The 13,926-nt window shown below is 45.4% G+C and overlaps 1 protein-coding gene across 3 annotated transcripts in view; it reads right to left on the bottom strand.

The window, feature by feature from the left end:
• wdfy3 (WD repeat and FYVE domain containing 3) overlaps window positions 1-13,926 on the bottom strand; it is a 42,961-nt gene that overhangs the window by 26,793 nt on the left and 2,242 nt on the right. For 2 of the 3 annotated variants that reach the window (XM_044025424.1, XM_044025423.1), the window contains exons 2-16: window positions 10,943-11,153; window positions 10,753-10,876; window positions 9,827-9,936; window positions 9,497-9,727; window positions 9,166-9,358; window positions 8,747-8,933; window positions 8,492-8,658; window positions 5,481-5,966; window positions 4,607-4,717; window positions 3,064-3,257; window positions 2,146-2,417; window positions 1,871-2,068; window positions 1,594-1,677; window positions 376-586; window positions 65-279 (exon numbers count right to left, since the gene is read on the bottom strand). In XM_044025424.1, coding sequence (XP_043881359.1) covers window positions 65-279; window positions 376-586; window positions 1,594-1,677; window positions 1,871-2,068; window positions 2,146-2,417; window positions 3,064-3,257; window positions 4,607-4,717; window positions 5,481-5,966; window positions 8,492-8,658; window positions 8,747-8,933; window positions 9,166-9,358; window positions 9,497-9,727; window positions 9,827-9,936; window positions 10,753-10,876; window positions 10,943-11,122 — 2,963 coding nt within the window. In that variant the 5' untranslated portion in view covers window positions 11,123-11,153. The remainder of the gene's footprint in view (window positions 1-64; window positions 280-375; window positions 587-1,593; window positions 1,678-1,870; window positions 2,069-2,145; window positions 2,418-3,063; window positions 3,258-4,606; window positions 4,718-5,480; window positions 5,967-8,491; window positions 8,659-8,746; window positions 8,934-9,165; window positions 9,359-9,496; window positions 9,728-9,826; window positions 9,937-10,752; window positions 10,877-10,942; window positions 11,154-13,926) is intronic. The other variant, XM_044025425.1, reaches the window with a different exon arrangement.

The following is a 13,926-nucleotide window of genomic DNA, read 5'->3' on the forward strand; positions in this document are numbered from 1 at the left end:
GGGATACAGTCATGGTGATTTATTTCATAGTTGTATACATGCACAAGTCCAGCAGGGGGCGTACCTGAGGGCCATGGGCTGCAGAGCCTGTGATGCCAGCCTCTCAAACATCCTCTGCAGCGGGGGGTGCAGCGGGTGATCTTCATCACTCAGAGCGTGACTGCAGCGCTGCAGCACACGTTGGTGCAGACTGGACTCACACAGAACCTGCTGGTTCCTCTCACTGTTCACCAGTAGCTGCAGGATGTTAGCCACGGCCAGCTGCAGGTCCAGTGCATGCTGGGAGACACACAGAGAGAGAGGGGAAGTAGCTTAAACACCACCACATATTCAAAGGTGAAAACGGCAGCGCGACCTCGGGATCGCTCTCCTCACCTCTGGTTGGCTGTCGGAGCAGACGGACGGCAGCAGGTCCAGCATGGCCAGCACCGCCCCCGGGTGGATGACCACCATGTCAGACCAGGAAGAGGAGGACACATGGTGGACGGGGCTAGAGAGTTGGAGTTTGAGGTCAGTGAGGGCTTTGGCTGGGGCGGAGGAGGAGGAGGAGGAGGAGGAGGAGGCGGACGTCCCGTAGTAACCATGTCTGCAGAAAGAGGAAAATCACTCTCTAAAGACTTCTGTCTGTCTCACACTGACAGAAAGACACACACACGAGTCTCTCTAAATGACATGTGTCAAAATCATTCACATGTTCAGTCACATGTGTCAGAAGTTCAGTCACATGTTCAGTCACATGTGTCAGAATCAGTCACATGTTCAGTCACATGTGTCAGAATTAGTCACATGTTCAGTCACATGTGTCCGAATCAGTCACATGTTCAGTCACATGTGTCAGAATTAGTCACATGTTCAGTCACATGTGTCAGAATCAATCCCATGTTCAGTCACATGTGTCAGAATTAGTCACATGTTCAGTCACATGTGTCAGAATTAGTCACATGTTCAGTCACATGTGTCAGAATCAGTCACATGTTCAGTCACATGTGTCAGAATCAATCACATGTTCAGTCACATGTGTGGAATTGAATCATGTTCAGTCACGTGTCAGAATCAGTCACATGCTCAGTCACATGTGTGTCACAGAATCAGTCACATGCTCCAGTCATCACATGTCAGAATTAGTCACATGTTCGAATCCGTGTCAGAATCATATGTCAGTCAATGGTCAGTCACAATCAGTCACATCAGTCACTCGTTCAACATGTGTCAGAATTAGTCACATGTTCAGTCACATGTCGAGAATCAATCACATGTTCAGTCACATGTGTCAGAATTAGTCACATGTTCAGTCACATGTGTCAGAATTAGTCACATGTTCAGTCACATGTGTCAGAATCAGTCACATGTGTCAGAATCAGTCACATGCTCAGTCACATGCTCAGTCACATGCTCAGGCACATGTGCAGTCACATGTTCAGTCACATGTGTCAGAATTAGTCACATGCTCAGGCACATGTTCAGTCACATGTTCAGTCACATGTGTCAGAATCAGTCACATGTTCAGTCACATGTGACCAAACAGGGAAGAGAAGTAGAAGGAGGAGCAGAAGCAGGAGGAGGAGCAGGAAGACAAAGAGACGCTGTAACTACCTCTTCCTGGCGAGGGCAGGCGTGCCCCAGGGTGAGGGCAGCGAGGTCTCATGAGTCAGACAGGGAGGAAGCTGCTCCGCACGACTGCGTGCACACACACACACACACACACACACACACACACAGGTGTGCAGGTGGAGAGGGTCAAAGGTTAAAGAAAGAAAAGAAAACGTGAATAAAGAGAGGATCAGAGGAAAGAGCAGAAGAACATGAACGACATCCTGTCACTGCACTCACACGAGGGTGACCCCTGACCCCTGAGCTACAGTTGACTGACCTGTCGAAGGAGTCGGTGGCCATCTTGTACAGGTAGATGAAGAGTTTGCTGCAGTGTCTGAGTGTGGGACAAACGCTGTCTCCTGCACAGCCTCCGGGGGCAGCGTCGTCCTCCAGCAGCCTCTGGAAAGGCTGAGCGTTGGAGGGAAACGCGGCGGTGGACGAGATCTTCTTCAGGTCGGAGAAACAGCCGAGCAGCCTGGAGACGACGGGAGGTGGAGAGTTAACCGCGTCACAAAAACCTCAATGCGCCACACAGGAGTCACATGACCTCACCTCACGGCGTCCGCCAGCTTCTCAAACTGGATCTCTGTGCGGAAGAAGTGCGAGTTGGCGGGTTCGTAGCGCATGGCGGCGGTGAGCGTGCAGAAGACGGTGAGCAGGAGGTCAAACACCTGGTTCTGGTTGACGCGCTCCCAGCCGTGACGCGGTGGCTGACACAGTGAGCGCTCCATGGCAACCAGCAGAGAAGTGACGTACACGAAACCACCCACTTTACGAAAGACCGTACGTGTGCGGTGACTTTCACGAAGCACCGCCAACAGTGCCTGAAGAAGAAGAGCAAGAGGAAGAGGAAGAAGGATGACAAGAAGAAGAGGAAGAATGAAAAGATGAAGAGGAAGAATGAAAAGAAGAGCAAGAGGAAGAAGGATGACAAGAAGAAGAGGAAGAATGAAAAGAAGAACAAGAGGAAGAATGAAAAGAAGAGGAAGAATGAAAAGAAGAGGTAGAATGAAAAGAAGAACAAGAGGAAGAGGAAGAAGGATGAAAAGAAGAAGAATGAAAAGAAGAAGAAAGATGAAGAGAAGAAAGAAAAGAAAAGAGCAAAGAGAAGAAGGATGACAAGAAGAAGAGGAAGAATGAAAAGAAGAACAAGAGGAAGAATGAAAAGAAGAGGAAGAATGAAAAGAAGAGGTAGAATGAAAAGAAGAACAAGAGGAAGAGGAAGAAGGATGAAAAGAAGAAGAATGAAAAGAAGAAGAGGAAGAATGAAAAGAAGAACAAGAGCAAGAGGAAGAAGGATGAAAAGAAGAAGAATGAAAAGAAGAAGAGTGGATTAAACGTGTCCAGACGACATGTTTTCATTTTTATATTGTGGGTTGATTTTGTCCATGAACTTTAACAATGATGTTTTAACCTTGTGTGTGTGTGTGTGTGTGTGTGTGTGTGTGTGTGTGTGTGTGTGTCACTCACCCTCAGGATGTCAGTCTTGAGCTGCAGCTCAGTGGGCGGGGCTGAGTGCATCAGTCCCAGTAGAGTTCCCATGTCGTCGTCTCCAGTAGGAGAGAGGATGAGCTGCTGGATGATGCAGAGGGAATGTTCACGACACTGACGATACTTCACGATGTTGTGGACGCAGCGAGCGCCGCCAAACTCTCTGAACAGAGCTGAGCAGAGGAAGAGCAGAGGAAGAGCAGAGGAAGAGGAGAAGTGAACAGCTTAGCCTTAGATCCATTTTTATACTGTATAGCTGCTATGTATATATACACAGTACAGACTGTATGTGTGTATATATATATATATATATATATATGTATATATATATATATATATAGACTGTACATGTGTGTGTATATATAGACTGTACATGTGTGTGTATATATAGACTGTACATGTGTGTGTATATATACTATGCGTGTGTGTGTATATATAGACTGGCGTGTGTGTGTATATATAGGCGTGTGTGTGTGTATATATAGACGTACATGTGTGTATATAGACTGTACGTGTGTGTATATATAGACTGTACATGTGTATATATATAGACTGTACGTGTGTATATATATAGACGTACATGTGTGTATATATATACAGAATGTACATGTGTGTGTATATATAGACTGTACATGTGTGTATATATGTAGACTGTACGTATGTGTGTGTATTTATAGACTGTTCATGTGTGTACATATATAGACTGTACCTGTGTGTATATATATATAGACTGTACATGTGTATATAAACTGTACGTGTGTGTATATATAGACTGTACATGTATATATATATATATATATATATATAAACTGTACGTGTGTGTATAAAGACAGTGTAGACTGTACATGTGTGTATATAGACGGTAAATGTGTGTATATATGTAGACTGTACGTACGTGTGTGTATATATGTAGACTGTACGTGTGTGTATATATAAACTGTACGTGTGTATATGAATAGACTATACGTGTGTATATATAGACTGTACCTGTGTGTATATATAGACTGTACATGTGTGTGTATATATAAACTGTACGTGTGTATATATATGTAGACTGTACGTGTGTGTATATATATAGACTGTAGGTGTGTATATATATATAGACTGAACCTGTGTATGTATATATATAAACTGTACGTGTGTGTGTATATATAGACTGTACATGTGTGTATATATAAATAGACGTACGTGTGTGTATATATAGACTGTACATGTGTGTATATATAGACTGTATGTATATATATGTAGACTATGCAAAAATTTCATTATGTCCTCATAATGACAATAAAAACTTCTTGAACCTTGAATGTACGTGTGTGTGTGTATATATATATATATACATTCACATATATATACATAGACATATATACACATATATATACATAGACATATATATATAGACATATATATACACACATATATACATATATATATGTCTATATATCTATATATATATATAGACATATATGTCTATATATATATATAGATATATAGACTGCACGTGTGTGTGTAGAATATGTACCTGCATTCGTGCTGCTGATGTTGCTGCCCTGCAGCAGAACGGTCAGTGTGTCCATCACTAACCAGGCTAACTGTTTCTGCTCCTCAGCTACTGAGTTTTTCTTACACTCAGCTGCAAACAGAGAGGGAGGAGTCAGAGGTGGAGGAGTTGGAGTGAAATACCGTCATGTCCATATTAGGCCTGCACGATTCGGGGAAAATATGAATCAAGATTTTTTAGCTTAGAATTGATAACACGATTCTCTGGCACGATTTCTTTCCCCTCACGAAGTGTAAAGTTTATTGCACACATGAACCATGACAAAACAAAACAAATTGACCGTACCACTTTCGGATCTCTTTCCTTGTACGGCGTCATCACATTGCACTTCACTGTGGTGACGTGTGAGGTGCTGGTAAAGGTTTGTGGCATTACCTTGCGGTGCTGCAACGACGGCAAAGCATGCCTTGCAAATCACATTAGACTGACCCTCGTCGTCTTGCTTGAACCCGAAATACTTCCACACCACCGAATGCGGAGCCTTTTTTCTGAACGAGTTGGTTTGAGACGTGGTTGGCTGATTCTCATCACTGGTAAGTGGGTTTTCATCATCCATTTTTAGTCATGTCGCACTAGTCTAGTTCAACGATGCTGCAGACTTTCCGAACTACCGCGTTCACTCCACAAGGGAAACAGGTGACTAAAAGGCACTTTGTCACTGGCTGAGGGTGAAACCCTGAGCTTTGTGAGAACCTAACGCTTCAAAATTAATTCGTGCACAGGGATGAATCGAGATCGCGATTTTATAACGATTTATCGTGCAGGCCTAGTCCACACTAAAGACAGAAATCTTTGATGATCATCGGTGATCAGTGCCAGGTGAAGGGCTGTTCACCTTGGTCGTTGCTGTGTGGCGTTGGCGGCTGCTGCGTGGCCGGGTCCTTGAGCAAGGCAGCGTACTTGTGCAGCAGGTTGACCAGCACCTCCAGCAGACCCACCTCTCTGAGGACATCACTGAACACCGGGTCGTGTCTCGCCAGCTTCAGCAGCGTGCGCACGGCCGTGACACTGCAGGCGTGCGACGTGCTGGCTTTGAGTAGCACGCTCACACTGAACAGCTCCTTACACGGAACGTAGTTAAGGCTGAAGACCACGAACTCCAGCAGCTCAAAGTACTTGACCTGAGCGTCAGCCATTTTAGCCACACGCTCTGCAAACTGCGACAGCGTGTGCTGCGACTCCAGGATGAAGTAGTTGGCCGGGTCTGCTGCGTAGATGTTCCCGATGGCGTCCAGCAGCATGCACGCTAAGCGGCTACTTTTAGCACGCAGGAACGCGTTCTGAAGGACAGCGAAGGCCTGGATGTTCCGCACCGTGTGTCCTGAAGAAGAAGAACCGCATGGAAAAGAAGACTGTTAGTGATGAGGAGGCGGGACTTTCACAGCAGTAACCAAAATATCAACAATGATCAAATAATATATGTATACACTCCTGATCAAAATTTTAAGACCAGTTGAAAAATTGCAAGAATGAACATTTTTCACTGTTGGATCGTGCTTCAAAATGCAAAAAGAAGAAATGGGAGTGAGACAAAAAAAAAGTGAGCAAGAATTTGAGTGAGCAATTTATTGCAAACAACCATTAAAGTGAAATCAGCTGATCAAACGTTTAAGACCACAGCCTTTAAAAGCCTAAATCTTCAGTCAGGTATCCACACTGTCGTGACCTCTGATGGCAAAGGCAAAAAAGCTTTCTCTCTTTGAGCGCGGTCGGATTGTTGAGCTGCATCAGCGAGGCCTCTTGCAGTGTGCCATTGCTGCTGAGTTTGGTCATTTTAAACTTCTTCAAAGATCCTGGGGGTTATGGAACAAAAAAGTCAAGTGGTAGACCCCCCAAAAAAAGAGAGTTGTGAGGTTTCATTGTCGTGAAATCTGAAGAGTGTTTTATTTTGAAGGTGTCATTAGCACACAGACGATGGCCTTCAGTCATGAGGAATGCCCCCTGCAACATCTCCACACAGCCAGCTCTGCACAACCTGAAGCTCCATTGTTCCATTGGAGGATCATGATGGTGCCCCCTCCACTGTGCCGTGTAGAAAACATCTCAGGTGGGATCTCCTTGTCCTGCCAGTAACGTTGGAAGCCATCAGGACTGTCAAGGTTACATTTTTTAAAACTTTCTTCCACCTTTCAATGCCCCATGTTTGGTTTCTCGTGCAAACTCCAAACGGGCAACTTTGTGCCGTTGAAGGAGACGAGGCTTTGGAAGACGTTTTTGTTCTTAAACACTTCTCTCCCTGATGCCGTCTAATGGTTATGGGACTGCAGTTGGCACCAGTGACGAGCTTCATTTGGGCTGAGGATGGTCCCGTGTCTTGACGGACAGCCATTTGGATCCTCTGGCTCGGGGCCGGTGAAATGTTTTTTGGTCTACCACTTGACTTTTTTGTTCCATAACCCTCAGGATCTTTGAAGAAGTTTAAAATGACTGTCTTACTGCGTCCAAACTCAGCAGCAATGGCACACTGCGAGAGGCCTTGCTGATGCAGCTCAACAATCCTACCACGTTCAAAGAGAGAAAGCTGTTTGCCTTTGCCATCAGGAGGTCATGACAGTGTGGATACCTGACAGAAAATAGCACTGAATCCACATTTTTGTGAAGATTTAGGCTTTTAAAGGCTGTGGACTTAAACGTTTGATCAGCTGATGAACGGCCCATTTCACTTTAATGGTTGTTTTGCAATAAATTGCTTACTCAAATTCTTTTTCGTCTCACTGCCATTTCTTCTTTTTGCATTTTGAAGCACGATTTTGAACCTTCTTAATATCAATCGGTGCAAAATGTCAATTCTTGCAATTTTTCAACTGGTCTTAAAATTCTGATCAGGAGTGTATACATATATACACATGTATAAATGTATATATACATATATATACATATATACTACTATACATATTGCTAACCACTGTCCGCTACCGTTAAAGAGGAAGTGCCAATTAACGCTGTGTTTGTTTGTGTGTGTATCTACATCATGACCTTGTCTATGAAGCCCTAAAAGTCCATAACAATCAGTTCAGCCACTGCTGAGAGCGCAGGGTTTGATTGTTTTCCTGAGCTCTACGAAGAGGAAAGGCACTTCCTTTGACTAATAACGTCACTGGAGAATCTCACCACTCCGGTAAACAGTAGCCCCTCCTAATCCGGGCACTAGAGTCCGGGCACATCCGGTGACATACTTTCAACCGTAGAAGAAGAAGAACTACTCTTGTTGTAGCTGCTGAGCGTATCGGTTGAGAACATGTGTAAAAAAGGTTCAGCGAGTGTTTGTGATAAACAAAACCAGATGCTCCACAAGATCCCCGCCAATGAGCAAAGAAAAGCTCAGTGGATATCATTCATATTTGATGGGAATATCCCTGCTACATTTCCCAAATAGCTCCATGTATGCAGCAACAACTTCACAGAGGATCGTTCCACAAACGGGGCAATATAAACCAGGACACAGCACCAAACTTCACCTAAAACAATACGTATATTACAATATTTACAAACCGTAAAACACTTTGTGTGCTTGTTCTGTCATTTAGCATTAGCGATAGTCGGCTACAGGCTAAGCTACATGCGTTCGCTCGTGTTTCATTTGCACGTGTGTGTTGATCATCTCAGTAACCACAACGTTATCCAAGCTACAGGCGTCCTGCAGCAGTTACTGTTACAGTTAAGTTAATTACTGTTAGTACTGTCAAGTTAACTACTGTTGACTACTATTATTACTGTTAAGTTAACTATTGCTATAACTGTTAAGTTGACTAGTGTTGACTACTGTTATAACTGTTAAGTTAACTAGTGTTGACTACTGTTATTACTATTAACTAATGTTGACTAGTACCCAGCAGCTGTCCTGACCTTTGCCTGCAGGCTGTGGCAGAATGAATCCAGGCAGCAGGAAGGGGGCGCCGGTGGTGAGTCCTGCAGGCTTCAGGTCTGTCACTCCATACGTGGTCAGACAGGTAACCAGGTTAACCAGGTCCTTCAGTGCATCTTTGGATTCATCCTCTTTAGCCTGTTCCAGTCTGACACAGAGAGAGGGGCGTGTTTGAAGGTCATGTGACCCACAGATCTCCACTCAGGTGAGCAGTGGGAACAATAACACAGTCTCACCTGAGCATGAGGTCACAAAGGAAGGCATAGCCCTGACACATCCTGAAGTCGTCCAGCAGCGTCTGAGACACATCGCTGGAATCTTTGAGGAAACACGACAGGCCGGCAAACATCTCCACGATCTCCAGAGGTGAGAGGTCATCAGACTGCTGCATGTTCTGGACACACGTGGACAGACACTCCTTCTCTGCAGAGACAGGCAGGCAGACAGAGAAAGAGAGAGGGACAGACAGAGAGAGAGGCAGAGAGACAGGTGGAGACTGTGAAGAATTAGGTGAACTGATGGATCTCTCTTCCTCTTCCTAAAAACTCTCGTTCATTCATTCATTCATTCATTCATTCATTAATAACAGACAATCATCAGCACACACACACACACACACACACACACACACACACACACACACACACACACACACCGTGTATGTATTTGACCACGTTGACGCTCAGGCCATGGCGGGAGATGGTCGTCAGCACGTCGCCGGCGCTCCTCCTCCATGGCAGGTTGTGGGGGGGGCACCAGGAGGTGATGGCGCTAAAAAGCAGCTGAAGGTCATCCTTCTGAGCCAGTTCCTCAGCCGGAGACACGAAGGTGCAGAGTTTCACAAGGATCTGCAGGAGGTCAGAGACAGAGAGGAGAGTCACGTGTTTGCTGAGGACATGAAGGACATAAAGGACATGAAGGGCATGAAGGGCATGAAGGGCATGAAGGACATAAATGACATGAAGGACATGTCAAGGTCCATTTACCTGGACAAAGACTTTTTGCAGCAGTGCCCTGCGGTCAGCCAGCGGCAGTTCCGGCTGACTGTGGCTCTGGACTGGCATCTTCTCCTGAGTGGACGCTGGCGGCAGTGGGGGCGGCGGCTGCTGGGTGGAGCCCAGCGGGGCCTCGGTCATGTGAGGCAGGTCAAAGAACAGGTAGAGACATTTGACCAGAGTGGAGGGGACGGACATGGTCGTCATGCAGTCCACTGTTTTCTGACAAAGAACAAATGACGCGAAAGTCCTTCAGTGACCAGGTAAAGACTCACAGAGTCTGCAATGACTCACACAGGAAGTGATATCATCAGTTCTCACCTGTCCAGATGACGCCAACAGGTTGATGGTGGTCAGCAGCATCCAGCCACGACTGGCCTCCTCACTCTGATTCACCTCCAGGAACTGAACGATGGCTCGACTTGCTGCCTCTGTATCACATGAACAAACACGTTACGTGTGACACACACTGAATCACATGACTCAACACATTAAATGTGTGACACACAGGCTGTATCACATGACTGAACGCGTTACATGTGTGACACACTGAATCACATGACATGTATGACACACAGGCTGTATCACATGACTGGAAACGTTACATGTGTGACACACACAGAATCACATGACTGAACACATGACATGTATGACACACAGGCTGTATCACATGACTGAAAACGTTACATGTGTGACACACACACTGTATCAGATGGCTGAACACGTTACATGTGTGACACACACACTGTATCACATGACATGTATGACACACAGGCTGTATCACATGACTGAAAACGTTACATGTTTGACACACACGCTGTATCACATGACTGAAAATGTTACATGTATGACACACACACTGTACCACATGACATGTATGATGCACACACTGAATCACATGACCGTTACATGTGTGACACAAAAAGTTGTTTTTGAAAATATCTGCTGAGTTATTTCAGCTCCAGATTTTTTCAGATGTTTGTATTTCCCTGAAAAACAGAGCTGAACATTTTAATATAAAAATGTAATAAATCATTTGATTGAGAGTGAGCAGGAGGGTGCAGTGGAGGCGTGCTGGGCCTGTCACTCAAAGGTTGGTTGATAGAAACCACCCTCTGATCAAGGAAAAGTCCACTGTACTGAAACACCTGACCATAAGACGTGGAGTACGTCTTATGGTTAACGGAGGGTTGCCTATTTGAATCCCGCCAGGTGCCTGGCCCAAACTGACCTGTTAGGACACTCACCTGTGGATTTGTTGGACGCACGCCGTCTGATTTCGGTCACCATGAGACGAGACACCTGTGTGGTGAACTGCAGCAGGTCAGAGAACTTGTCCATCATGGTGCTGGGCGGAGCATTTCCAAACACCTGGAACACAGTTGAGTGACAGGTGAGGTCACTGTGGAACCCTGAGTGTAAACCTGTGGAACATACCCTGTTAAAGACGGGCAGCATCATGTAGAGCTTCTCCTCCTGCTCCTTCTGGGTCATGTGACGAGGCGGGTGGCACAGCTCGGAGAAGAGGCGGCGCAGGTGCATCAGGCCCAGAGCGTTGTCCTGAGGACTGCACTCCTCCTGCCGTGGCCGTCCCATTATCCTCTTCACCATGTTCATCTTCAAAGGCTTTGTCAGGGCAAAGGTGGCCCTGTGGGCGGGGCAACAGAATCAGTACTTCATCATCATCATCAATACAATGACGTGGACCCAGGTGTCTGATTAATACCACAGCCTGATGAGGAAAGTGAGATTAAACAGAGACTCTGGTCACATGACACACACAGACACACACAGACACACACACACACACACACACAGACACACACAGACACACACAGACACACACAGACACAGACAGACACACTTTAATATTCATGTTCAAGATTAAATCTGCCTCGAGTGAAGCTTAGTCAGCACATGTTCAAGTCCAAACAGGAAATGACACAGCAGAGAAACACTACTTCCTGTTTTAATGAGTGCATCATATGAAGCAGTGAGTTTGTTTCTGAAAAAGAAAAAGATTATTTTTCATGAATGACTCATCTGAGTTTTCTGGATTCATTGATGGATTCATAATGTTCATGTTTTCATGTCAAACACAAATGTTTTCAGTCTGTGGCAAAAATGAAAGAAGTGAACTCACTCTTCTAATTCTGTGAGTGGAAACTACGTTAAAGACATTAAACTGAAAACATTTGAACAAATATTCTTCTCTCATAAAGAAATAAACATTCTGCATCATGACTCGATGTTTATTTAGTGGACAAGGTGATGTTTACAGTATCTTCTCTGTTCCTCCCTCACACACACAGCAAAGGAGGAGGATTTCCACAGAGCTCAGCACAATCACAGCAGACACACACACACACACACACACAGAGCCACACACACACACACACAGAACCACAGACACACACAGAGCACACACACACACACACACAGAGAGCCACAGACACACACACTGAACCACATACACACACACAGAGCCACAGACACACACACACTGAACCACAGCCACACACACTGAACCACAGACACACACACAGCCAGACACACACACACAGAGCCACACACACACACAGCCACAGACACACACACAGAACCACACACACACACACACAGAGCCACACAGGGCCACAGACACACACACACACACACACAGCCACAGACACACACACAGAGCCACATACACACACACAGAGCCACACACAGAGAGCTACAGACACACACACAGAGCCACAGACACACAGGGCCACAGACACTGAACCACAGACACACACACTGAACCACAGACACACACACACAAACACACAGAGCCACATACACACACACACACAGAGCCACAGACACACACACACACACACGCACACACACACACACACACACACACACACACAGAGCCATAGACACACACACACACAGAGAGCCACATACACACACACACACACACACAGAGCCACATACACACACACAGAGCCACATACACACACACAGAGCCACAGACACACACAGCCACAGACACACACACAGAGCCACATACACACACACAGAGCCACACACAGAGAGCTACAGACACACACACAGAGCCACAGACACACAGGGCCACAGACACTGAACCACAGACACACACACTGAACCACAGACACACACACACAAACACACAGAGCCACATACACACACACAGAGCCACAGACACACACACGCACACACACACACACACACACACACACACACACACACAGAGCCATAGACACACACACACACAGAGAGCCACATACACACACACACACACACACAGAGCCACATACACACACACAGAGCCACAGACACACACACACACACACACAAAGCCACAGACACACAGTGATGAAAACCAGGTCTTAACTAGTGATGAGCAACCAAAATGATTGAGTGAGATTATTTGACAAATATTCTTTATCCAGGAATTCAACCAGCAGACAAATATGATGATGATGATCTGTGAGAAAGAGTGACTGACCACACACGTGTCACATGACCTCAGCTCAGAGAACACAGAGAGAGGCGGGGCTTGTGTGTGTGTGGACATTTAGTCTGGGATTAAGACTTGGTTTAAAGGTTAGTTATAGATTGGGTTTAAGTTAAGGGTTAGTTGTGATCATTAAAGTTAAGATAAAGAAGCATCATCTCTGTGGGTGTGCTTACTAAGGATGCTGTGCATGAATGTGTGTGTGTGTCCTGCTGGGGCTGGCACAGCCGTTTCCCCCTGACACCGGGTGTGTGTGTGTGTGTGTGTGTGTGTGTGTGTTCATCACACTGAGAGAAATGTACCATTTGGACCAGGAAACCGGGTATGAATCAATTAATTAAAACATGTACAACCTGCTTATTAAACAGATCCATTGATCCATTTCTTTGACGAGGTCATTATTTAAAGATTTGTTTCATCCAGAAAGTAATGGACACATTCACGGACGATGACATTAACTGTTGCTTAGAGGACGACTGGTTCAGGTTCAGTCTACATCCACACAACTACGGAGGAAACACCTGCTGTCCAACACACGTACACACGGGGTTGTGTGGACGCGGTGTCAACAATCCAAAAAACATGTCTACGAGTCTGTGCTCCGCTCATGGAGGAAGAACTCAACTCATATTTTTAATCAACTGATTGTAATGATTCACTTACATTGAAAACCACTGTTTTACAAGTCACTGTGTGTGTGAGAAACAAAGTCACCACAGTTTCACACAGTTGTGCAGTGACGACTCCGCCCACGTTGAGTAGGTACTTTTTAGTAGAAAGTAGAAAAGTGATTATACATATTAGAGTATTTACAAGAATACACACACACACACACACACACACACACACCACTTCTTAGTGCCATCACATATGTGTGTTACAGCTTTTATTAATGATAAAAAAATGAAAAAGA

The sequence above is a fragment of the Solea senegalensis genome, linkage group LG5 (genome assembly GCF_019176455.1).
Source record: "Solea senegalensis isolate Sse05_10M linkage group LG5, IFAPA_SoseM_1, whole genome shotgun sequence".
Lineage (NCBI taxonomy): Eukaryota > Metazoa > Chordata > Actinopteri > Pleuronectiformes > Soleidae > Solea > Solea senegalensis.